This window comes from Rhineura floridana, chromosome 21 (genome assembly GCF_030035675.1).
Source record: "Rhineura floridana isolate rRhiFlo1 chromosome 21, rRhiFlo1.hap2, whole genome shotgun sequence".
In the NCBI taxonomy this organism is placed as follows: Eukaryota; Metazoa; Chordata; class Lepidosauria; order Squamata; family Rhineuridae; genus Rhineura; species Rhineura floridana.
In genome coordinates, this window is record NC_084500.1 from 18,831,579 (window position 1) to 18,854,895 (window position 23,317).

Consider the following 23,317-nt stretch of genomic DNA (forward strand, 5'->3'; position numbering starts at 1 on the left):
GGAGGTGTTTTGTGTGTTAAATGTAAGGTGTGGAGAGGGAGCACAGGCCCCCATTGATCTGGTCGTGTTATATATCACAGTCCCACAAAGTCTGACTTCATCCGTGCCAAATACCAGATGCTGGCCTTTGTCCACAAACTTCCGTGCCGCGATGACGATGGTGTGACCGCGAAGGACCTCAGCAAGGTAGGGGGTGTGCGCGCGTCTGCGATCAGTGGTGAGCCTAGTAGCAGTGCATCTTTTCATCTATGGTAATACCTCAGTTAAGGAAGTAGACACGTTCCTGGACATTACTTCTTTAACAGAAACTTTGGGACCAGAGTAGTCATAACATGGAAGGAACAGGGATAGGTTCCTTCATCCGCTCATAGATGATGGGGGCAGCTTCAGCAAGGGCTGTAAAGGGTGCCTCCCTGGCACCCTCCCTCTCTGAATCGTATTGGATCCTTCCCTCCCCAGCCCTGGGAGAAAGCAAGAGATCTCTTTAATGCCAATCAAACACACAGGCTAGTCAGTTTCACCTTAGAGTAAAGGCACTTAGCCACAGCAAATCTGGTCAGTTTCACCTTTACAAAGTCTCCCTTGAAAGGTGCTTCCTTCCTGCAGGATTCCATAACTGAGGTATTACTGTGTTTGTTGTTACCTATATCAGTGATGTGACCCTGCCCTTCCTCACAAGGTTGTTGTGAGGTAAAATGGTGGTGGGGGGAGGAGAATCATGTGCGCCACCTTGAGCTCCTTGAAGAAAAGGTAGAGCATAAATGTAATAGCACTAGTATTAATAAAATTGGTATTATTTAATAAAACAATGAAGCAGCTTAATGTGGTTCAGTTGTCACATTCAAACAAATTTTGGAGTTTCAGCTGGCCCTTCTTTTTATTGGAATGGGATTGGATGGCTTGGCGATTTTCAGCTTTAGTTTGACATGGTTTTTCTTTGGGGTGGTGATGGAATGAAGGGGCTGCCCCCACCTGATAGCTGTTTTTGGGGGTGTCTTTGTCCCTTGAGCCCTTTAGAGATGGGGATTATGTTGGGGGAAAGGGGGCTAGGCTGCCCGTGTGCGTAGACTGCTGTGTTTTTCCTGTCTGCTGACCCCCTGCCTCCTCCCTCCCCAGCAACTGCATTCAAGTGTCCGGACAGGGAACTTGGAGACGTGTTTACGCCTTCTGTCCCTGGGGGCCCAGGCCAACTTCTTCCACCCGGTGAGTCTCCAAATGTCGGGTGTCCTTCTGCGGGTGGCTAGGCCTTCGAATTCATCCTTTTCTTTTCTTTTAATGGTGGAGTTGAACTGCAGAACAGCTGGAGGAGGCAAGAGTGCCTCTGGGCATGCGCTGTGTGTGGTTGTAAAGCAAAAGTCCTTGCCCTTTTTATTTTGTAGGAGAAAGGGACTACGCCTTTGCACGTCGCTGCCAAGGCAGGACAGATCCTCCAGGCGGAGCTGCTTGTGGTTTACGGAGCGGACCCTGGAGCACCTGACGTGAATGGCCGCAGCCCCATAGATTATGCCAGGTGAGGGTCCAGGGTGCTTTTTCCACTGTACACAGGGAAGAGTCATCTCCGTGGCTTCACACATGTTTACCTCTGGCTCTGCCCACCGCTGGCATGCGGCCCCTGGAAGACTGTCCCTGGGGGAATGCGGCCCTCCCCAGAGTGGAGAAGTTTCCCCAGACCTGCTTTAAAGGATACAAAAGGACACGTCCTTGCCTTGAGGTGTCTGCAGCCTAAACTTTGACACAAGGGAGGCAACGTAAACCACCCCAATAACCCCACCACCAAAAGTAAAAAGAACGGAACAGCTAAAACTATTCAAAGCAGACAGTCCGATAGGTTGTGGTGCCTTGCTCCGGCAGTTCTGCGCTATAATTTGACGTGTTAAATTTGCCCTGAGCTCATTTACCAGGAATGGATTCTCTTTCTCTTTGGTTTACCTTGTCTGACTGTTGTCCTCCCTTCCCGCAGGCAGGCGTCCCAACACGAGTTGGCTGAGCGGCTGGTGGAATGTCAGTATGAGCTGACAGACAGGCTGGCTTTTTACCTCTGTGGGCGGAAGCCAGGTAAGAGAATGGCCAGGTGGGGACTGTCTGCAGCTGACTCAGGGAGATTTCCCATGCAAGGCCAGTGGTGGTGTAGTGGTTAGAGCACCTGTCTGGGACCTGGGAGCACAGGGTTCAAATCCCTGCTTGGCTTGGATGAGCGTTCCTACTATAAACGGCAAATTAGCAAGTATAGTGTAGTGGTTAGAGTGTCGGACTAGGACCTGGGAGACGAGGATTCGAATCTCCGTGCAGCTAAGACACTCACTGGGTGATTTTGCCTCTCAGCCTAACCTAATTCACAGGGTTGTTGTGGGGATTAAATGAGGAGGGGGAGAACCATGTTTGTACCCCGCTTTGAGCTCCACGAAGGACAAGGTGGGATATAAATAGGGTAATAAATAAAATAAAATAAAATAAGGCAAACCATCTGGCGCTATGGGGGGGAGCCAGTCTCTCTGGGGCTCCCCATATCCCCAGTCAAGATTACCCCACGCTGATGGCTCACTGAAATCTTAAGCTGGGATAAGCCCTGGAAAGATCTTGGGGGTCCTCCGAATAAACAACTTTTGTCGGCTTCCAATCTCAGTTGAAAGTGATGATGCTTTCTTTTAAAGGCCTAAATCAGGGGAGGGGAACTTCTGCAGCCTTCCGGATGTTGCTGGACGGCAGCCAGCCTAGCCAAGGAGGATGGGAGCTGGGGGGCTAGCACCATCTGGAGGGCCGCAGGTGTGCCCTGGCCTGAATGGCCTGTGGACCTGCCCTTGGCCTCTTTGCAGTCTGAGCCTCCTCTGGGAGTGTCCTCCGCCGTGTGACTCATCTGCCTGAATTCAGGCAGGTGTTGACCGGGGGGGGGGCTACTTGGTTGTGGCTCCCTGCATATCGAATGCTCTACCTAAGGAGGCTTCCCTGGCACCTATGTCTCTTCCCACCCACCCCAATACATTTTAATTTTCCTGCCCTAATTTTCTCTGTGCTGTCTTTATACCACTTCACCTTTTATTTTATTTTATGGCTGTTTCTGTATTTAATTTTTTTTTTAACCAGTGGAACCTGCAACAAAATGTTGTGATATGGAGTGCTCCTGTTTAGGGTCCCAGCCAGCCAACCAATCATGTCCTCTTCCAGACTCCTCCATTCCATCCCTTCCTCCTGGTTTTCCATTCCCACTCTGCCACCATATTGTGACTGCTGAGCATGCTCAGTCCTCATTGACCTGTTTTTTGGGGGGAATTACCCCCTTAGTCATCCACTCCCCAATGCATATAATTTCTGCAAACCTTCCTCTGAGCCTGCCCGTGCCTGTCTTTTTATTCAGTGGGTCCGGGATTTTTTAAATTATTTTTTTCCTATGATCCACTCATCACCTCCGTTTGCTGTTAGAGGGAGTGACTTGAGAGCTGGCCTTAATTTTTCCCCCTTTTCTTGAAGGGGAATTCTGTACATTCTTAATATAAATATTGATGCATAAAATTAAATAAAAGCCCCACATTTGCAAGGCCACCTTCGTAAGGACACCGGCTTGCCCATTCCTCTGAGACCTCTTTGTTCCAAATTCTCCTTTTATACAATATTATCTGAAAACAAAACAAAACAAAGATGCAGCGACTGGAATCGTGCACGATATTGTCGACGCAAGAGTCGGCAAGAGCAGATTGTTTCCAATTAGAGGTTTCCATCCTCTGCTTTTCTCACAGGAAACTCAAAAGCGGCTTGACAATAGTCCCATTGCCATTTGCTTGTGGCTTAAAAAAAACTAATAAATTTTTACTCATTTTGGTTAAAAGGAAAGTAAAAGTAGCACATTTTTAAAAAGCAAATCAAATGGTGTTCAAAGTAACAGCAAAAAGAAATGAAACTAAACTTGACAGCATGGGTTATGAATAATGTACTTGGACAGTTAAAGTACACGGGTAAGAAACTGGCATGGCAGGATCTGGTCTCTTGCTCTCCCAGAAAAATTAACGGGTTTGGGTTGCTAGGCTAAAGAGCACCCAAATTGTGACACGTTTGAAGAGGTGTGATTTCCTTTCTTTTGTCAATGAATTGGCTGATGGCAAGCACCCCCTCCAAACTCACAAGCAATTTTGGAGGGGCTTTCTGTTGGGTAACTGTTCTTTAACCCTTGCTTGGGCTGTTTCCCTTTTATCTTGCCTGTGTACTGTTGTAAACATGAGATTTCTGTTTTGCTATTTGTGTTCTTTGTATTATGGAAAATTATATATATACATACACACACACACACACATATATATATATATAAAGTACATGGGCAAATATATAATGAATAAAAAGGCAAGATGCATAATTACGGAATCCCCAGGTAGCAGAATCCTCAGATGCAATTTCCACGTGTATGATGACACCGCCGTGTATGTGCGTGTGTGTGTTTTTAAATCTTCCTTTCCTAATAATTCCTGGCACGAAGTGTTTTTGCTTCAGCACAGCAAGACACAGATTTTGGTGATGGTGGCGGGAGTGAGGAATCCTGGGTAGCTTTTCTGGTGGGTCTTAGAAACGAGCGAGCGCCTGTGTTAAGGGGGTGGTGGTTGCATTCGATGGAGGGGCTGTGATTGTTGAAGCATGTTTTGTCTCTCTGCACAGATCACAAGAATGGACATTACATCATCCCGCAAATGGCAGACAGGTGAGAAATCTCCCCCGCCCCCCGTCTGCTGCAACCCCTTACCCCCAACCGGCCCACTTCTATATTTCAGTGGAAACAAATTGTCCCGCCTTCTGGATGGTGCACAGCAGGGGATCCCAATGGACCACTTGAAAATTGCGGAGGGTCTTGGTGGGCCACTTCACGATTTTTTACATGCCTGTTGTAGCCATTGTAGTGCACTGTGCTAGACGCTGTGTGATTGTTTAAAAATTGTATTTTTTATGGCTTCTCACATATTATTGCTTACATACTGTCTTTTTATTGTGTTACAGTTTGCCATTCCGTAGAATACAAATGGTAACACCATGAAATGCAAGATAAGAAATAAAGGGGGCAATAGAAATACAATGAAAAAAGAATAGGAATGTTTCATGCGGACCTGCCGCAAACCCCGAATGAACCTCGTGGACCCCTGGTGGTCCGTGGACAGCAGTTTGGGAACGCCCAGTGTAGGGGCTTCCCAACTTGCAACTCCCTGTTTGGAAAGGGGGAACAGGCCCCTTCAGTTAGCCTTAGCCCTGTCCCCCCCCCCAATGTTGCTGGGCTGCCACAACCCCCGTCATTCCTGGCCGTTGGCCATGTTGGCTTCTGGGAGTTGGAGTCCGATAGCCTGTGGCGGGAGCCAGGTTGGAAAAGGCTGCCTCAAGCCAAGGTTGCAAAGCAGGTTTCTTAATCACTGTGGCTGAAATGAGGGCACTTGGGTGTGTGTGTGTGTAAACTAACATAGGGAATGAAGGAACATCCTCAGGGGCTGGATGGTGGTGGCTCCGCTTCCTCCTCTGAAAACTCCAATGGCTCTTCAGCAGATCTTCCCACCACCACCACCCAGAAGGGCCCTTCAAAGGAATCCTCAGCCCAAGTTCCAGGGGACGCGGCCTGCTCCTCAGGGCCCTTGAACTATAGGATGTCTGGTCTCTGAGGATTCCTGGGAACCTAGGAAGTTGCCTCGTACAGAGCCAGACCCATTGTAGTGGTCCATTGAGCTCAGCACTGTCTACACTGACTGGCAGCGGCTCTCCGGGGTTTCAGGCAGGGGTCCCAGCCCTACCTGGAGATGCCGGCGGGGACTGAATCGGGGACCTTCTGCATGCAAAGCAGGGGCTCTACCACAGAACTGTGCCCCTTCCCCTAAAATTAAAGTAAGGTTCTAGTCCTCATGGTCCTGAATAAAGGGGTTGAAATGGGAATACAGGAAGGTGCCGCACATTGAGTCAGACCACTGGCCCATCTAACTCAGCATTGTCCACACTGACTGGCAGCTCTCTCTGGGGTTTCAAGCCGGAGCCTCTCCCAGCCCTACCTGGAGATGCCATTGGGGACTGGACCTGGGTTTAGGCACAGCAGGGGACAGAACTGGGAGAGGAGAAACCGTGTCTGCAAGATGTCAGGAGACGAGTGTCAGCCTGCGAGACCCGCGTGCCCTTTTACTGTTAATGCTCGGCTTTTGTATCTCTTTTTCTCCCTCGCTGCCTCTCCGGAGTTCAGAGTGCGTCCAAAATGCATGTCTCAAAGGTACCGAGGCCTCGGCTGTCATCTGCATGCACCTGCCATTGCCCTATCGCAGCGCCCTCCCCTCAATTCCCGAGGGCCCTGAAGGGTGCCTAGGGCATATAATGTGTATTTGTGCGTGCGTTTGGGGGGGAAATCAGATGCAAAACAGGGCAGGGGGAATCGATGGAACATTTGGCTTTTTCAAGGCTGGAGAATTCCTACGTTCATGACTGTGCAAATGCTTAGAATCAGGCAAGGGTCTGGGATCTTTTTTTTTTTAACCCATTTTCCCCTTCCGCCCCCCCCAACTAAGAACATAAGAAGAGCCTACTGGGTCAGGCCCAAGGGGGCCCATCTAGTCCAGCATCCTGTTCTCACAGTGGCTGACCAGATGCCTGCTATAGGAAGCCCACACACAGGACCCGGGTGCAACAGAAACACTCTCCCAACACGTGATTCCCTGCAACTGGGATTCAGAGACATTGCCTCGACGATGGAGGCAGAGCATAGCTGGCTGATAAAACAAATAATTCTACTGAATTTGAGAGGCCTGCATCATCAAGGATTTTTATTCTTCATTCATCTGTCCAAATTACCAAACTGAGCAAGAGACACATCTGTACCACATATGGCGTAGGTCAGGTTTATTATTTACAAGACCTAAAAGCGCCTAAGGAGCGCAGGAACATCCAGCTACCCAAAATCCAAAGTGCCCACCGAAGAAGACCTTTACAGGTCGAAACACATTTGGGGAAAATCTGGCACAAGATTGAATGCAAGGAATGTATTCAGGATATTTTATTGCCATATGTGATGGTTTTTAATAACGTTTTATAATTGCTAGCTCTTACGTAACAAAATTACATTTAATACTTTAGATGTTCTAATAGATACATTACTGAGCCCATGTGAGTTTTTCAAAGGCAAGAGAATAGCCACCGTGGCTCGTGGTCAGTGACGGCGTCCTCTACCTCCGTGGATTTGTCTCATCCTCTTTTCAAAGCCCTCCAAGGTGGTGGCTGTTGCTGCCTTTGGTGGGAGCAAATTCCATAGCTTGAAGAAGTCCGTCCTTTTCTGCTGAATCTCCCAGCGTTTGGCTTGTTTGGATGACTCCGTTGGGTTTCTAGTGTTACGAGAGAGGGAGAAAAGCTCTGTCTGCTTTCTTCGTGCCATGCATAATTTTATACACTTCTATCACATCACTCTTACTCGCCTTTTCCTTAAACCAAAAAGGCGCAAATGTTATAATTGCTAGGTTTCTCCCCTTGTGTCCCCCCCACCTGGTCCAGCTCTCTTACGCCTCTGTCCATTTCGTGTGCTGATGAGGTTGTCTCCTACTACCGTCCCAAAACAATTATAAATAAATCTGGTGGTTGCATCGCCTTCGTTATCGTATCCTGCAGAACTGAACAGAGCCTGGTGCTATCCAGGATGGAGAGAGGGTTTCTTTGGGGTGTGTGTGTGCAGAAATGGACGATTCTCCCCAGGAGCATGGATCCTGGACTGAGGAATGACTGCTTCTTTTGCCTCTGTTTCCGCAGCCTGGACCTCTCTGAGCTCGCCAAAGCAGCGAAGAAGAAATTGCAAGCGGTAAGTCTTGACGCGGGTGGGGCGGCTCTGGGTTTCGTGGCGGCGGGGGACAGGGTTTCTCCTCCTGTGCCGTCAGACACATTTTGTGCCGTGTCAAATCCGTGCAGAGCGAAAGAACTTTTTGTGCAGTTGAGCATATGGGGTTTAATCAGGAGCCGGGTCGTTTCTAAACAGAAATCGATGAGGAACGTTAAAAAGAAAGAGAAAATGAAGATACATACTGGCTTCGTTCATATCTTCATAACCTTATACTACTACTTAGTGCTTTTTCGGCTGGAAAAAAAATATGACGTGCCAGTACAGTAATCCCTCAGTTAGCGAAGAACGTGCATTTATGGACATTAGTTCTTTAACAGAACCTTTGGGACCAGAGGTAGGAATTGCATGGGAAGAAAAGGGAAAGGTTCCTACAACACGAAAACAAAGAACGTTTCAAAATATTCCAGGAAACTTCTTATTCAAAACTAACAATACGCATGTCTGAAATGGAACCACCAGGTCAGGTCGGCGTTGCATACAGACCCCTTGAAGGCTCCGTCCAAAATGCATCCAGGGATGCCTGCCTTGCCTTTTTTCTTTTATCATGGAGCATCTTGCTACAGCAATGTAAAGGTTTGAGCACAGTTCTCCTCTCCATACACTCGAGCAGGCCGGCAAGGGGCAGCCGCTGCCGACACCACCACCACCCTGTGCTTGGTCTCTCTCTGCCACCCTCCCCTGCACTCGAGCAGATGCGTCTGCAGTAAACAGTGCCTCCAGGGCACCTGAAGCACTGTTTACTATGTAGGTGTCTGTGCCACCTGGCAAGGAGCGTCATTCCAGCCACGCATGAGAGAGCTCCCTGCAGCAGCCACAGTCCAGCAGACAAGGAGCCACATCAGAATGTGCGGCCCCCCCGCCCATGCACCCAAAAAAAGCTTTGTTAAAAGGAGCTTCTTTCCTGGAGGATATGACTGTACTCATATCTTGATAAAAGTGCCACGGGCAGCAAAAAAAAGAGGTGCCGATACTGGTGAGTTCTGTCGCAAAAAAAATCCTCACTAATATTATGGGACTAATTGCTTGACTAGTTTGGGGGCAGGCAATGTGCTGGTTGCATGTGCAGCTTAGAAGAAATCCTTTGGCAGGAGGTCTCCAGCCTGTCCCTGAGTAGTCCCAAGGCCCCCACGGCCAGTTCAGAAACTGACCTCTCCCTTCCCCACTCCTCAAGCCTTCTTCACAGTGAAAATGTGCTTTTTTCCACACTGGGGTAGCCAACATGGTGCCCTCCAGTTGACGACAGAGTTCAGCTCCTGTCATCCTCCCTGACCATTGGCCGCTGGCCCTGGTGGGAGTTTTGGCGTCCAATGGTATCCAGAGGGCCACAGCTTTCCCCATCCATGGTCTTAAGGGGAGGCATTCCTCCTCCTCTCAGGAGGGAATGCCTCTTCTAAACCAGAGGCGTCCTTCCTCTGTTTGCTTGTTTCTTTTTATATTGTACACCGCTGAAAGATTTTAAAAATATGAAGTGGTTTATTACTGCTTTTAAATAAGTAAATGAATAAGCCTCTTGCATGCTGGAGGGAACGCCTGCTTCTTAGACTCAGTGCGGGGAACCTGTGGCCCTCCTCCAGGTGTTGGTGGACTCCAACTCCCATCATCATCCCTGATCTGCAGCGAGGCATTCCTTCTAAATAGAGGCATTCCTCGATCTCTTGATGCAGTAGGTAATGTTACTTCTTACATCAGGGAAGGGAGACCTGTGGCCCCCTCAGGTGTTTCTCGATTCGAATTCCCATCATCATTCCTGACCGTCAGACATACCATCTTCAGGGGCTGGGAGTCTGATGACCTGATACATCAAGTGATCCATTGTGATTGCTTCAAACTTAGGAATCTGATGGTGCCTTGATGACTGTCACCCTTAATCCATGCTTCCTTTCTGGGGTGCCGGGCAGTTTTCATCTCTGCACCAATATGGAGCGCCACCCCCACCCTCAAATTGCCATGTGGGATCCTGTCGCTGAGCTTACTTTCTCTCTCTCTCTTTCTCTCACCCCCCACCCCCCAAATATAGCTGAGCAACCGTCTCTTTGAGGAACTCGCTATGGATGTGTACGATGAGGTGGACCGTCGGGAGAACGATGCAGGTGAAGAGGGGGGTGCTGGGGAGGCGTGGGGGAAGTTGGGGGTGATTTGGGGCCTTACTGCAGCGATGGGAGGAGTTGGATTTCCCCTCTTCTTGATCACATCCTTTCATTTTTGCTGTCTTTTTTTGTGTGTGTGGGATATTCCAGTGTTTATAGACTTTGCCCACCCTGAAGGCTTGAGAATAGGGGGCAGATAACCTGCCCCCCCCAAAAAAAAACACTTGCATACACCCCCGGCAAGTTCCTTTCCTGTAGTTCCTCTGTTGGCCTCTAGGTGGCACTGGGCACTCGGTTGCTTGTCATACCAATGCAAGATCTATGGCGGAGTGTTTTTTGGGGGAGTGTGTGTGATTCAGACTCAAAATTGAGGCAAAATAACTACAACACCCCCTAGTTCCATGCTCAGATCTTGTGTGTGTGTGTTCCTTTCACCTTCCTTCTCCACCCACCCACTTCACAGTGCAATTTCTGTAGCTCCGCCGGTTATCATTATTAAATTTGAAAGAACTTTTTTTGGTTTATAAAAGTACTTCTCCCCCCCCCCTTTGCCTGCTGTTAGGCTTATGTTTTATTCTGGAGGGTGATTTTTTTTTTTAAATCTAGAGCCTCCTAGTTATGTTTTCCTAGTTCTGCTCTGACTGATACCACTTCATTTGTCTTCATTTTTGGGGGCGTTGCAAAGATTGCATTTTTAAAAAAACCCACTGCAATGTTTAGATTTTGTTTTCTTGCAAGCTGTCTGGAGTTGGGTTTCCATCATAAGAAAGTGGGGCCCAAATCTCAAAAATAAATGAGATAAATTGAGACAGGGCAGGGAGGAGCTCTAGGAAGCTGGTTCCTGAGGGTCATTCCTGCCTCTTTCCTTGTTGTGGAAAATTTTCAATCCCGATAACAAACAGAGCAAAAAAGATACAGAAATGTACAGTAACGTATAAACAGATCCAGTGAACAGATGAACAATTCTGTCATAAGGCCAGCAAACAAACGCCCATGCGGACAAAATGTAAGGGTTCCAATGTCGCCAAGTACCCAGGTAAAAACATGACACACAGGGCATCCAAACCGATTAATCAACCCATGGCCATATAGGAACAACCCCAGCCAGATTTTCCACCTGTGGTAGCCTGCAGGCTCCTCCCTTTGACTCTCCCCCAAAGAGGACCCCGCTGTGTGCCAGCAGACTCTACCTCTGTGGCTTTCGCCTCCCCCTGCAAACCCACCCTCCATGTTCACCTTGTGTTGCTGAAACCGTTCTCCTTCTCCTCAGTCTAGCTTGTGGGTTTGTTTGTAGGGGGAAGGGGGCAGTGGTTTGTTTGCAAATGATCTGGGGGGGCAGGCTGGGTGACCTGTGGATGTTTTAGACCAGGGTTTCCCAAGCTGTGCTCTGCGGACCACCGCTGACCCATCAGCTTCATCTTAGTAGTCTGCAGAGCGTCTGCAAGGACCAGCAGGCGCACCACATGAAATATTCATTTTTGATGTTTAATTCCAGTTTTCTTGCTCCTTGAGTTGTATGTTGCGTTCTGTGGAGTGCAAATTGTAATGCAATAAAATACAACTTAAGACAGAAGAGAAGACATAAAAATATAATTGAAAATCATACAGCCTCTAGTACAGTGCATTACAATTGCTGCAACAGGCAGGAAGAAATCATTAAGTGGTCTACCGAGACCCTCAGCGATTTTCAAGCGGTCCATGCAGGGGGGAATGTTTGGGAATCCCCGGTCTGAGCTATAGGTGATGTTAAATCAGGTCTGTGGTCCTCCACAGGTCCATGTGTTCGGGAAGTTTGGGAACCACTGTTTTAGACTACAACACCCATCAGCCGTAACATCCTATGGCCATGCGACCTAAGGCTCATGGGAGTTGTAGTCTGAAACATCTGGAGGGCACCATGTTGGCGAAGGCTGGTGTAGCTGTGAAGCCCAAGCGTTCTTTTTGCTAGTATAGTTGTTTTTATTTGGTTTAAACTGCAGTTCCAAAGCTAGACTTTGAGGGCAGGGGATGCTTGAATTGCAAATAGTGGCTTCCTGATGTAGATGTTATCTTCAGTGGGCTGGAGGGACCTGGGTTCGAATCTGCGCTCAGCCACAAAGCTCGCTGGGTAGCCTTGGGCAGGTCATTTTTCTTTCTCATAGCTTGCTTAACCTACCGTGCAGGGTTGTTATGAGCCTGAACACAGATTTTATTCCCAAATTCCCTTCAGGAATGCTGACATAGGAAAACCTGATGGGTGGAAAGAGTTTAACATGGACTTCACCCTAAAAATCTTCATACGTGAAAAGTGAAAATGCCTTGGGTCTCAAAAGTAGGGATTGATGAATCTGTCAATCTCAGTTGATGAATCTGTCAGTCTCAGTTTCTCATTTCTGCAATCTGAAATTCAGTTCTCCACATTTCCACACCCGTTTGTGAATGAAAATGTATCGGGATATTCTGTGGCATTTCTGTTAATACACACATTTGTGTACATCATTTGGCCTCTGCTACGCACTTTGCAAGCAATTTCCCTAAAGTAATGTATGCTGACATATTATTTTCATGACTGTTATTTTCTGAACGCCGCACCAGACTCTTGACGGTGCTGGCGCTTGGTAAGGGAGGCGAGTTGAATTGGGGTGGGGGTTGCAGCATTGATGCACACGTTCCCCTGGCATGTGCATTTTTGAATGCTTTTTTTTTTGGTGATTGCAGAAACTACATTGCGAACTTCAAAAAGGCACAGATTTCGCAGGGTAGTTGTGTCTCTGGTTCTCCCGTTGACCCAGGAAGCTCGAATGACGTCGGTTCGCGTTAAGAATGCAAACTGAACCGAACGTCTCTTCTCTCTGGCTGCCACCCCAACTAAAAAGTGCTGCTTCTAGCATCTTTGAAGTCGGTGTTGGCCGCTCTGGCAAAAAATACAGCCAGCGATTTGTTGCCCGGACGTGTGGTTTTTTCTTCTTCTTTTTCCTCTGTCATCTGCTTGGCTGATGCCCAGTGAGACCCAGACTGAGTCATCCCAAACCAGCTCCTTACAAGAGCAGGGCGAGGGGGAGAGCATCCGTGGGGAGGGGGGCTCAGGGGACTGGGGAGGGGGGCTGCCAAGTTTCAGAATGCTGAGTCCTGCATTGTAGCACACCCGCACCACCAAAACAAGAGAGAGGGAGCAGAGAAGAGGTTGGCTGTGGGAACGCGGACATTTTCTCTCTCTCTCGGCCACCCTGAAGCGGGCCTCGCTCCTCCCCACACACAATCCCCTTCATTCCTGGCCGGCTGCATCCGTTGCTGGAATAGATCTTCTGTTTGCTTGCTCCAAAACTCCACTTCTTTCCAAAAGCCGCACCAGACTCTTGACGGTGCTGGCACTTGGTAAGGGGGGGGAATTAGGGTGGGGGGTGCAGGGATCGGACTGTCTCTGGGTGAAGGGAGGGCTGGATCCTGCTGGGTGTAGGGTGGGGCTGCACATCTTGGATAGGGCCAGAGAACTCTGGCTGCTGGGGGGCAGGGGGGTGTCTTTTGGACAAGGAGCGGTTTAGATGCCCCAAACCCACGCACTCTCCCGTGTGGGCATTTCTTTCCAGCTAAGGTTGCTCCATTTGGTGCTACTCTGGAGTAATTGACTTCCTGCTTGCAATTAAAAAAAAAAGACGGGACACTCCCAAATCTCCCTTGCTGAAAAGGGGATGGTGTTAGAGGGTGCCGTCTGCACAGAGTTTGGTGGTTGGGGCTGGGCTGGGGGTGGGGCGAATGGCGTTTGGGTACTTGCCTGGCTTTGCTTTTCTTTGGGTTGGTTGGTGGTGTTTTTGGAGAGCATCTGGTGCATTTTTCAGCTAAATATAACTCTGATAGTAATTGTTTTTTAAAAAAAAGAAAAGAGGAGCTTCTGCCGTTTTTGAGTTTGGAAATAACATGCAAGGGTCCTGCAGCTGAACAGGCTTACTTGGAAGTAAGCACACACACACAGACACACACGCACGGTTTGGTGGGGTTGACTGCCTAGTAAGCGTGCTTCGGACTTGCGGATTTAATTTGTAGGGAAGGGCCACCGCTCAGCGGCAGCACATCTGCTTTGCAAGCAGACGGGCCTGGGCCCAATCCCCAGCACCGTCTCCCAGAAAAGACTCTGACCTGAAACCCTGGAGAGCTGCTGCCCGTCAGTGTAGGCAATAGCGAGCCAGATGGAGCAATGGGCCTGACTTGGTATATAGCAGCCTCCTGCGTTGTAGTTTTGTTTGTGTGTTCTCTTGCAACAACAACCCTGCGAGGCAGCCCATAGTACAAGGAGCAGATGTTGATTGTGTGAGCGACTTGCCCAAGGCTTCTTGAAGATTTGCAGTTTGGGGTGATGACACCCCACTGGGCCCCCACAATGGGGTGTGTGCAAGCATGCATGCAAAGGGGAGTGGGCCAGCAGTTTGCTAATACTCTTGTTTTTTCCTTCCCTCTCCCCCCCCCAAGTGTGGCTCACGACACAGAACCACAGCACTTTAGTGACGGAGCGGAGCGCAGTTCCTTTCCTTCCTGTAAACCCCGAATATTCTGCAACACGCAACCAGGTACAGCGGGAAGGGGGGTGGCCCCCTCTCTCCCAACAGCAGTCCTATAGGGGTGAGGCCTGCCGTCTCTCCCTACTGTGCCCCTAAGCAGGGTTAATTCTTGGAGGGCAGAGACAGAGGAAGGTGTCTAGGACTTGCCTGTAGCCCTTGAACCCACGTCTGGAAGAGGGAGGGATGGGGCTATTCAGTAACGAAAGGAATACCCTCTGCATGTAACTGCAATTTTTTGTTTTTCCATCTTGCACATTTTTTCCCTGGCTGTCAGAATCTGGCTGTCGGAAATTGATTCTGGGACTGGGCTGCAGCCAAAATGAAGTCTTGGGGGTGAGGAGGGCAGGGAAACTGAAGCGCAGAGTTGGGCCCTGGCCAAATTTGCAAAGCCAAGTCGTTGAGAGCTTCCCAGTGTCCTGATTTCCAAATTTCCTCTACTGTTTCTGGTTTTGGTGTTCAAAGCCCTACACAGCTTGGGACCAAGATACCTGAAAGACCCCTTAATGTGCTCTGCAGGTGAGGTCCTCCTGCAGGTACCATATTATCAGGAGGTCTGTTCCACACAACATAGGAAGCGGACCTTTAACGTAGTGGCACCTTCCCTTCGGAATTCCCTCACCTTAAATGGTGCCATCTCTTGTTATCTTTTCAGTGCCTACTGAAGACCTTCCTCTTTCAAGAAGCCTTTTAAGTAGAGACCTTATCCCAGTCTGCGTCTGTGTTGGAATTGCTTTTAAAGATGTTTTTAAAGCTTTTTTTTTTTTTAAAGATGTTTTCAAAAATGTTTTGTTTTAATATATTTTAAAGTCTGTTTTTAAGATGTTTTAGAGTGTTTTTGTTTGCCGCCCTGGGCTTTTTCTGGGAGGAAGGGCAGGATATAAAATTAATAAATAAATAAATTTTGGGAGGACTGTTCCCAAGTTGGTTTGGTTAGTTAGCATTACACAGGAAATGTTGTCACAGCACGGCTATTGAGGCTGTGTATGTATATATATATTTATATTTGATTCCAGTTATGAGGCGATTTCACAGTGAAACCATCAACAATAAAAACAATTCCATATATAAAAGCCATCTCAAATCCATTGCGGATATAGACTGGGATCAAGATATCCACCTGAATGGATATTTAATGGTTGATGATAAACGGCGGTGCTAAAAATATTTTAAGTGATGAACAAATAAATAATTGGAGCTCGGAGACTTAAGTCTGAGCATCTGTGCCTCGACTTCAAGGGAATGGCTCTCGGCACATGCTCAGAGGCTCTCTCAACTTTCAATATACAAGGCCCAGATCTTGGCTCTTGGCGTTCATCACAGGTTTGGGGCTTCTACACCTCTGAACCACATTTGTTTCTTTTTCTACTAGGGACGGCAGAAACTCGCCCGCTTCAATGCCCGGGAATTTGCCACCCTCATCATTGATATCTTAAGTGAGGCAAAGCGTCGGCAACAGGGCAAAAGCCTCACCAGCCCCACAGGTGAGGGGCAGGAGAGATGGGGGCGGAGGGGCAGCCGGAATGGGGGCGGAGGGGCAGCCGGAATGGGGGACCAGAGGGCGGCAGCTGCTTGCTGTGCAGGGGTCAACCCTCCTGCCCTGCGGGGCTGCCACGGCCTTCCTCACCACCTCTCCTCATCCTTCCCGCAGAGATCCTCGACTCCTCTCTCCACGGCCCCAGCGACCTCCATGACCAGCACGACTACGACAGCGTTGCCTCGGACGAGGACACAGACCAGGAGCCGCTTTGCAGCGCTAGCGCCGGGCGCAACAACCGTGCTCGGGTGAGCCCCCCCCCCGGGGAGACGGGCAGGGAGGGAGGAGGGCTTGCCCGCACAGTCAGTGGCAAGGACTAGAGACTCCTGCAGCCAAAACATTTTGGTGAATTCAGATCGATAAGTGATATTTTAACCAGTGGATGTTTGACCGTTAGGGCAAGCGGGGCCCTGCCTGTCGACCTCTGCCCTCGGCCAGCCCCCCACCGGCATGCCTGCTTGCTTAATCAGTCCACGGGTTGGCCCTGCCTGGAGGAGGAGAAGGGCCAAACTAGAATGAGCTGGCTCCGCCTCTCATTGTCTCTGGCTCTGCCTCCTGCTTAGGCACTCTGCCTTCCGCCCCACCAGTCTCCCACGGGCACCGGCCAGCCCTACCCTTAAACCTTCTTTGGTCTCCCAGTTCATAAAGTTCTTCCAAGCTGGCCTTATAAAATAAAAATGTCCCTGGCGAAATCGGCCGTTTGTCAGCGCTCTGTCAATGCCAGGTTAGCCTCCCCCAAGCAGTCAGGACTGTTTAGTGAGCGTTCCTCCAGTTGTTTCACCTCCACCCATGGGGGGAGGCATGTCTGTGTTCGCCCCAGTCGCGACTGCATCTCACAGACTGTCTTTTCTTCTCCCCCCACCAAAAAAGAGTATGGATTCTTCCGACCTCTCGGATGGGCCCATCACGCTGCAGGAGTACCTGGAGGTGAAGAAGGCGCTGGCCGCCTCTGAAGCGAAAGTCCAGCAACTCATGAAGGTGAACAACAGCCTGAGCGACGAGCTGCGGCGGCTGCAGAGAGAGGCAAGCGGCTCGGTGGACGCGGAAGGGTGGCTGTCCGTGTGGGCAGGGGGGACAGAAGGGCGCGTCCTGGGAGAGGGCGTGGCCGGCTGGAAGCCAGAACAGGAGCACCTCTGCGCTGCGACAGACTGTTCCGGCAGACTGTTGGCTCGTCTCACTCAGTATTCTCTACTCCGGGGGGGGGGGGGGAACGCCTGTGTGGCTCTCCAGCCGTTGCCGGACTCCCAGCAGCCAGCATGGGCCATAGTTGGGGATGATGGAAGTTGTAGTCCACCAACATGGAGCAGGGCTGCAGGTTCCTCACCTCTAGTCTATTTCCGCTGGCAGCAGCTCTGCAGGATTTTTAGGTGGGGGACTTTCCCAGGGCCTTCTGCGTCCAAAGATGACGCTCTGCCACTGAGCTGCAGCTCTTCCCCCTAAAAATAAAGATTCCAGTCCTCATGGTTCTGAATTAAGAGCTGCTTTAAATGGGAACGCAGGAATCTGCTTTATCCTGAGTTAGACCCTTGGGTCATATGTCCCAATATTGTCTACACTGACTGGCAGCAGCTCTCCGGCATTTCATGTGTGGGGGGGGCTTTTCCAGCCCTACCTGGAGATGCTGCTGGGGATCGAACCCGGGACCTTTTGCATGCACTCTGCTGCTGAACTGCAGTCCCTATCCCCTTAAGCCACAGTAAGTAAGAATGCTAGAAGAGACCAGCTGCTGCTGCACCAGGCCGGGGGGGGGCATATTTTCCAGCCTCCTTTTCTCACAGTGGTCAACCAGGTGCCCCCAGTGGGAACCCAGTAAGCAGGACCTGAGTGCAACAGCAGCACTCTCCCCACTTGCCGTTCCCAGCAACTAGTATACAGCCTTATCTACCTTAGTGTTGTCTGCTCTGACCAGCAGCAGCTCTCCAGGCTCTCTGGACCCATCCCTGCCAAGTGCAACATGATCCTTTAACAGGTGATGCTGGGGCTGAACCTGGGACCTTCTGCATGCAAAGCAGGGGCTGTGCCACTGCGCTACAGCTGTTTCCTTAAAAATAAATTAAGACTCCAGTCCTCATGGTCTGGAATAAATGTCTGGCTTTAAATGGGAACACAGGGACCTGCTTTATACTGAGTCAGACCATTGCTCCATCTAGCTCAGTGCTGCCTACACTGATTGGCAGAGGCTCTCCAGGGTTTCAGGCAGGGGAACTTTCCCCGCCCTACCCGGAGGTACCATTGGGGATTGAACCGGGGGCCTCCTGCATACAGAGCAGGGGCTTTCTACCACCGAACTACAGCCCCCCCAAATGCCCCATTACCTTGCCAGTCCCTTTGTCCAGTTCCAGCCGAGCAGTTCTGAGGTCCATCCCCCCCCCCCCAATTTCAGATTCACAAGTTGCAGTCGGAGAACATGCAGATCCGTCAGCAGGTGGGGCCAGTCCACCCTGCGGCCCCGCCCCCCAGCGAGCGCCCTGAGCACAGCCACGTTGCCTCTGCGGCCGCCGGAGCCCACCGGCGGGACCGCCACGCCTTCTCCATGTACGAGCCGGGCACCAGCGCGCTCAAGCCCTTTGGCCAGCAGCCAATGGATGACCTGGTCACTCGCCTGCAGCCGTTCCACCCCGGGGTGAGTGCTAGGGAGCATGTGCAGGTGCGCTGGAGCACATGTGCGTGCTTTCCTTGCTTTTTTAACCTCCGCCGCGTCCCTTTGCTGCGTCGTCCATTGGAGACTCTTGCAACGGTGAGCTACCTAGGCGGACTCTGAGGCAGAAATGTCAAGAAGCGGCAGTGTTGTCCCAGGAGGCTTTGCTGCAAAAGAGAGGTGGTTGGGTCGATCCTCGCCATCGCCAGCTGTGTGTGAGGAGGGGAGGGGGGTATCCACAGGGTGGGAATTTGTGGTAGTCTAGGGATCAGTATCAGACTAGGACCTGGGAGACCTGAGTTCAAACCCCCACTCCGTCCTGCCTTGGGCCAGTCGCTGCCTCTCAGCCTAACCTACCTCACAGGGTTGTTGTGGGGATTAAATGAGGGGATGGGCTATAAATGCCAAAAATAAATAAATGGAGATTGTGCTGTTTGTGTATTGGGGAGTGTGTGTGTATGTGGGGGGGGGTCATGATGCGCCACTTTGCACCCTTCTCACCCCTCGTCCCTGTGCCCTCCAGGAGGTGGACAACGAAGCCTTGCATTCCATGCACAACCAGACCAGCGTCTATCGGGTGAGTGGCATGACCTCCCACCCTGCCAGGGGCGCTGCCAGATATTTCAAGGACTCGGGTACCCAGAGCAGTGGGGCCCGTTTGCATGTGCTAATTTGTAGGTGTGGGTCCACATGTTAGGCCAAGTAAAGCTGGTGGGTGGCTGGGGGTGGGGAGAGAAGGCCAGCTGTGCATGGCAGCCTTCACCAACCTGGTGCCCTCCAAACATTTTACATTACAACTCCCTTCGGCCCCAGCCAGCACGTCGAATGGGAGTGGATGGGAGCTGGAGTCCAAGGCAATCAAGCAGGTGACGGGTGCATTGTAGGACATAGGAAGCTGCTTTTCCTGAGTCAGGCCATTGGTCCTTCTAGCTGAGTGTTGCCTGCACTGGCTGGCAGCAGCGGCTCTCTAGGGTCTCAGGCAGGGGGCTTTTCCCCAACCCCACTTGGAGCTGCTGCCTGGGATTGAACCGGAGACCCCCCACCCACCCACCCTCTGCCCGTTGGACTCCAGCCTGTCTGCCTGTGTGTCTAACCGCTCCCCTGCTGGTGTTCTAGATCCGGAAGGGTGGCTCCGTCTCCTCGATGCCTTTTCCTCCATCGTCTCTGCTCCTGTCGTGTGGCCCAGAGAGCGGACGTCACGCGGTAACTGAATAAACTTCCGGGTTGAGGAGGCGGGGCGGGGGGGCGGGGGTTGAACATCCTTGTTAAAGTCCTTGTGAAATTCCAGATCAGACTGTTTGCCCATCTAGCCCTGTCTTGCCTGCTCTGACTGGGAGCAGCTCTCCAAGGCTGCTGTTTCTTAGCCCAGCAATCTTTTAAACTGGAGGATGCCATCGGGGGTTGAGCCTGGGGCCTTCTGCATGCAAAGCAACGGTCCCTCTCCCTGCCTTCTACCCACTCAGACTCTTTTTCAGTCAAGCTCGGTATTGTCTGCTCTGGCTGGCAGCATCTGCTGCTTGATTCCTTTAAACTAAAAATGCCTGGGAGTGAACGGGGCATATTAAGTGAGCAGTCAACCCTAATGGTGTGATGGGTGTCTGTTCCTGCCGTAGCCTCCCCCCACCGCTGTAACTCGTCCCCATTTTTCTTCTCCCTCCCCCCTTTCTAGGCTGGAAAACTGGACCGGCACGGCAGCGGCACAGACAGTGACTATGACAACACACAGGGAGGGGATCTGCCACTCAGGTGAGCGGGGAGAGCTGTGGGTTTGCAGGGTGGGGGGAAGCATCCCTACCAGGACTTGAGCAGGACTAGCTGCTTGGGAAGTATGCCCTGGCTCAAAATAACGTAAAAATTCTGTGTTGGATCCTCCTACTTGGAGGAGACCCACTGAAATTAATACACACGACTAACTTAGGTCCATTGATTTCGACGGGTCTACTCTGAGTAAAACTTAGTTGGGACAAATCCTCTGCTGCAGACAAGCTGCAGACATGCAGTTGGCTTCTGGAAGCTGCTTGCATTCTGCAAACTCAGCATACTAATGTTCTGGGTAATTGTCATTTTGACAAACTGTGAAGTGGGGGGGAGGGGAGGAGGAGGCATGCAGAGCATTCAGATCTCTTTCCTGCCTCCCCCTCCAACTGCTGGAAATCTTACTCTTTAACTCTCCTGGTTTGTGTGATTTTCACAAAGCATTTCACATCTTTTTTTCCCAATCATAAGGACTAGGAATTTGCTCCATTATTTTAAATGATTTTCCTAATGCTCTGTGTTCCATTTATTTCAAAGCATTTCTAAGCCCCTTAATGTTTTAAAAATCTCTTAAGTGGTTCTGTGCCAGATGCCTGGAAATCACTCTCTTGGCGTTGGTGTGGTTGCCTCTTTTCAAAGCCACCTGTGCCTCTTTTCTCCCCCAGCATGGACGGGAAGCGCTTCTTGGACCTAGGCAAGGATGACGACTTGCACCCAGAACCTGAACCCCTCGAAGGGGACCTGGATCCTGGCCTGCCCAGTACGGAAGACGTCATCCTCAAGACGGAGCAGGTCACTAAAAACATCCAGGAGCTCCTCCGAGCCGCCCAGGAGTTCAAGCACGACAGGTCAGGATGGATCCCTCCTGGCACGCCACTTGGGTTCCAGGCGACTTCTGGGGAGGGTTGGCCTGTTGCGATAATTTTAATATTTTAATGTAACTATATGTTTTAATTTTGTACGTCGCCCAGAGTGGCTGGAGTGCCAGCCAGATGGGAGACTAATAAATTTAATAAATAAATAAATAAAAATAACGCAAAATGGGCAGGCCGTTGGTTGCTGAGAAGGGTAATGGTGCCCATGAGAAATTAAACTTTGTGTGTCCACTGCAACTCTGCGTGATCCTCTGCTCTGGCCTTCCATTCAGCCAGTCTCTTCTAGAGAGAGAGGAGTGTCCTTTCTGCAATAGGCAGCCGTCAGTCGCTCACAGCGGGGAGATGTCAACAGGATTGTCTGCCTTTGGAGGAAAGCAGCCTCTTGTGTGTCTCTGTACGAGTCCTTGCTCTGACCTTGCTGCCTCCTTAGCAAGGGGGGGTGCCCAGAGCTGGGACTTGTGCAGCAACACTGGTGGGTGGGGCGGAGGGCTGAAATTTGCTTTAAGAACACGAGTAGCGCTGGCTTCCTACTTTAATACTTTAGATAATGCTGGGGGTGAGGTGGGGGCCTTGCTCCTCTTTCACTGAAGCAAAACATGGGAAGCTTCCTCATTCTGCATCAAACCGTTGTCCCATCTAGGTCAGTATTGTTGACACTGACTGGCAGCAGCTCTCCAGAGGAAATCCCCAGCCCTACCTGGGATTGCAACCGGGGATTGAACTTGGAGCCTTCTGCATGCCACACAAGGGCTCTGCCACTGAGCCATGCCCCTTCCCAAAGAATTCTGGCTCTGCGTCCGGGTCTCACTCTGTCTCCTCTTCACCCCAGCAGCTTCGTCCCTTGTTCAGAGAAGATTCACGCTGCCGTCACAGAAATGGCGTCGCTGTTCCCCAAGGTAGGAGAGATGAAAAGTTGCTCGTGCCGAGAGGGGAGGTCTCCCAGCAAACCTTTCCTGCCTAAGAACGATCTGTGTACTCGCTGAAATCCCCTCCGCAAAGGGCTTTTCCTCGTCATTCCGGCCTGGATGTAATGCAGGGGGCCACAGGAGCGGGAAGAGATTGTGTTAAAGTGAGAGTGGGCAAGCTGTGGCCTTCTGCGGGTGTCGCTGGACTCCAGCAGCCAGGGGTGATGGGGGTTGAAGTCCAGCAACATCTGGAGGGGCCACAGCTGTGCTCCAGCCCTGCTCGAAGAAGTGGCATTCCCTACTGCGTACGGAGGTAGCGGTGGAAGAATGCCTCTGTTTAGAAGAGGCATTCCCTCCTACGAGAGGAGAATGCCTCTTTGTAGATCAGGGCTCGGGAATCTCTGTGGGCCTCCAGATGTTGGTGGACTCCACCTCCCAGCAGCCAGCGTGGCCCATGGTCAGGGGTGATGATGGGAGCCACAGTCCAGCCACAGCGGGCCTTCGCCCTTGATGCTAACTGTAGGGCTCCCCTGCAAAAAAGCCCACACCCAAATCTTTTAAATGTTTGCACATACATACACAGGTGAATAGGTCTACTCACTGCCCCCTAACCAGACTGATGACTCATAAATGCGTTTAAAACAGCAAACATTCAGAGGATATCAGCACACACATTCTGGGTTTTAGCCTCTGTCCTCTTACAAACGCATCGGGGAGATGCAAAGGGTTAATCCAATTAGACACAACAGAGTGCCTTTATGGGGTGATGTCTGCAACCCACTAAGTGCACATTAAAAGCACATTGCCAGTGTACGCTGAAGTATTCCATGCACTGAAGTAGCTTTTTGTTAAAAAAAAAATAAAATCATGCATGCCACATTGTATTTTCTAATAATGTTCCCTGCCGGTTTCTGTGGAATTGAAACTAGAATTAAAACCCACACATTCAGGTCTTAAACTGAAAAAGAAGGAAATCTTTTTAAGGGTGTGTGCTGTTCCCTGAAACTCTTCTTCTTCAGAAGAGAGAATTTAATGGGCCTTTTTCAAATGATCCTAAGAGCTTTGAGAAACTGTGCTGTAAGCTCCCCACTTGCATTTGAATCACATTTTCAAATGGCTCAGATTGTTTTGTGCATTTTCTGGTTGAAAACCTTACAATAGGGGCAGGG

At 50.4% G+C, this 23,317-nt stretch overlaps 1 protein-coding gene across 2 annotated transcripts in view; it reads left to right on the forward strand.

Annotated features, from left to right (window-relative positions):
* GIT1 (GIT ArfGAP 1) overlaps positions 1–23,317 on the forward strand; it is a 45,280-nt gene that overhangs the window by 20,181 nt on the left and 1,782 nt on the right. Inside the window, exons 4-20 of one of the 2 annotated variants that reach the window (XM_061605272.1) lie at positions 81–186; positions 1,117–1,203; positions 1,380–1,510; positions 1,961–2,055; positions 4,639–4,681; positions 7,735–7,783; positions 9,840–9,912; positions 14,353–14,450; positions 15,811–15,922; positions 16,090–16,223; positions 16,846–16,998; positions 18,359–18,598; positions 19,137–19,190; positions 19,730–19,816; positions 20,283–20,359; positions 21,034–21,216; positions 22,073–22,139. In XM_061605272.1, coding sequence (XP_061461256.1) covers positions 81–186; positions 1,117–1,203; positions 1,380–1,510; positions 1,961–2,055; positions 4,639–4,681; positions 7,735–7,783; positions 9,840–9,912; positions 14,353–14,450; positions 15,811–15,922; positions 16,090–16,223; positions 16,846–16,998; positions 18,359–18,598; positions 19,137–19,190; positions 19,730–19,816; positions 20,283–20,359; positions 21,034–21,216; positions 22,073–22,139 — 1,789 coding nt within the window. The remainder of the gene's footprint in view (positions 1–80; positions 187–1,116; positions 1,204–1,379; positions 1,511–1,960; positions 2,056–4,638; positions 4,682–7,734; positions 7,784–9,839; positions 9,913–14,352; positions 14,451–15,810; positions 15,923–16,089; positions 16,224–16,845; positions 16,999–18,358; positions 18,599–19,136; positions 19,191–19,729; positions 19,817–20,282; positions 20,360–21,033; positions 21,217–22,072; positions 22,140–23,317) is intronic. The other variant, XM_061605271.1, reaches the window with a different exon arrangement.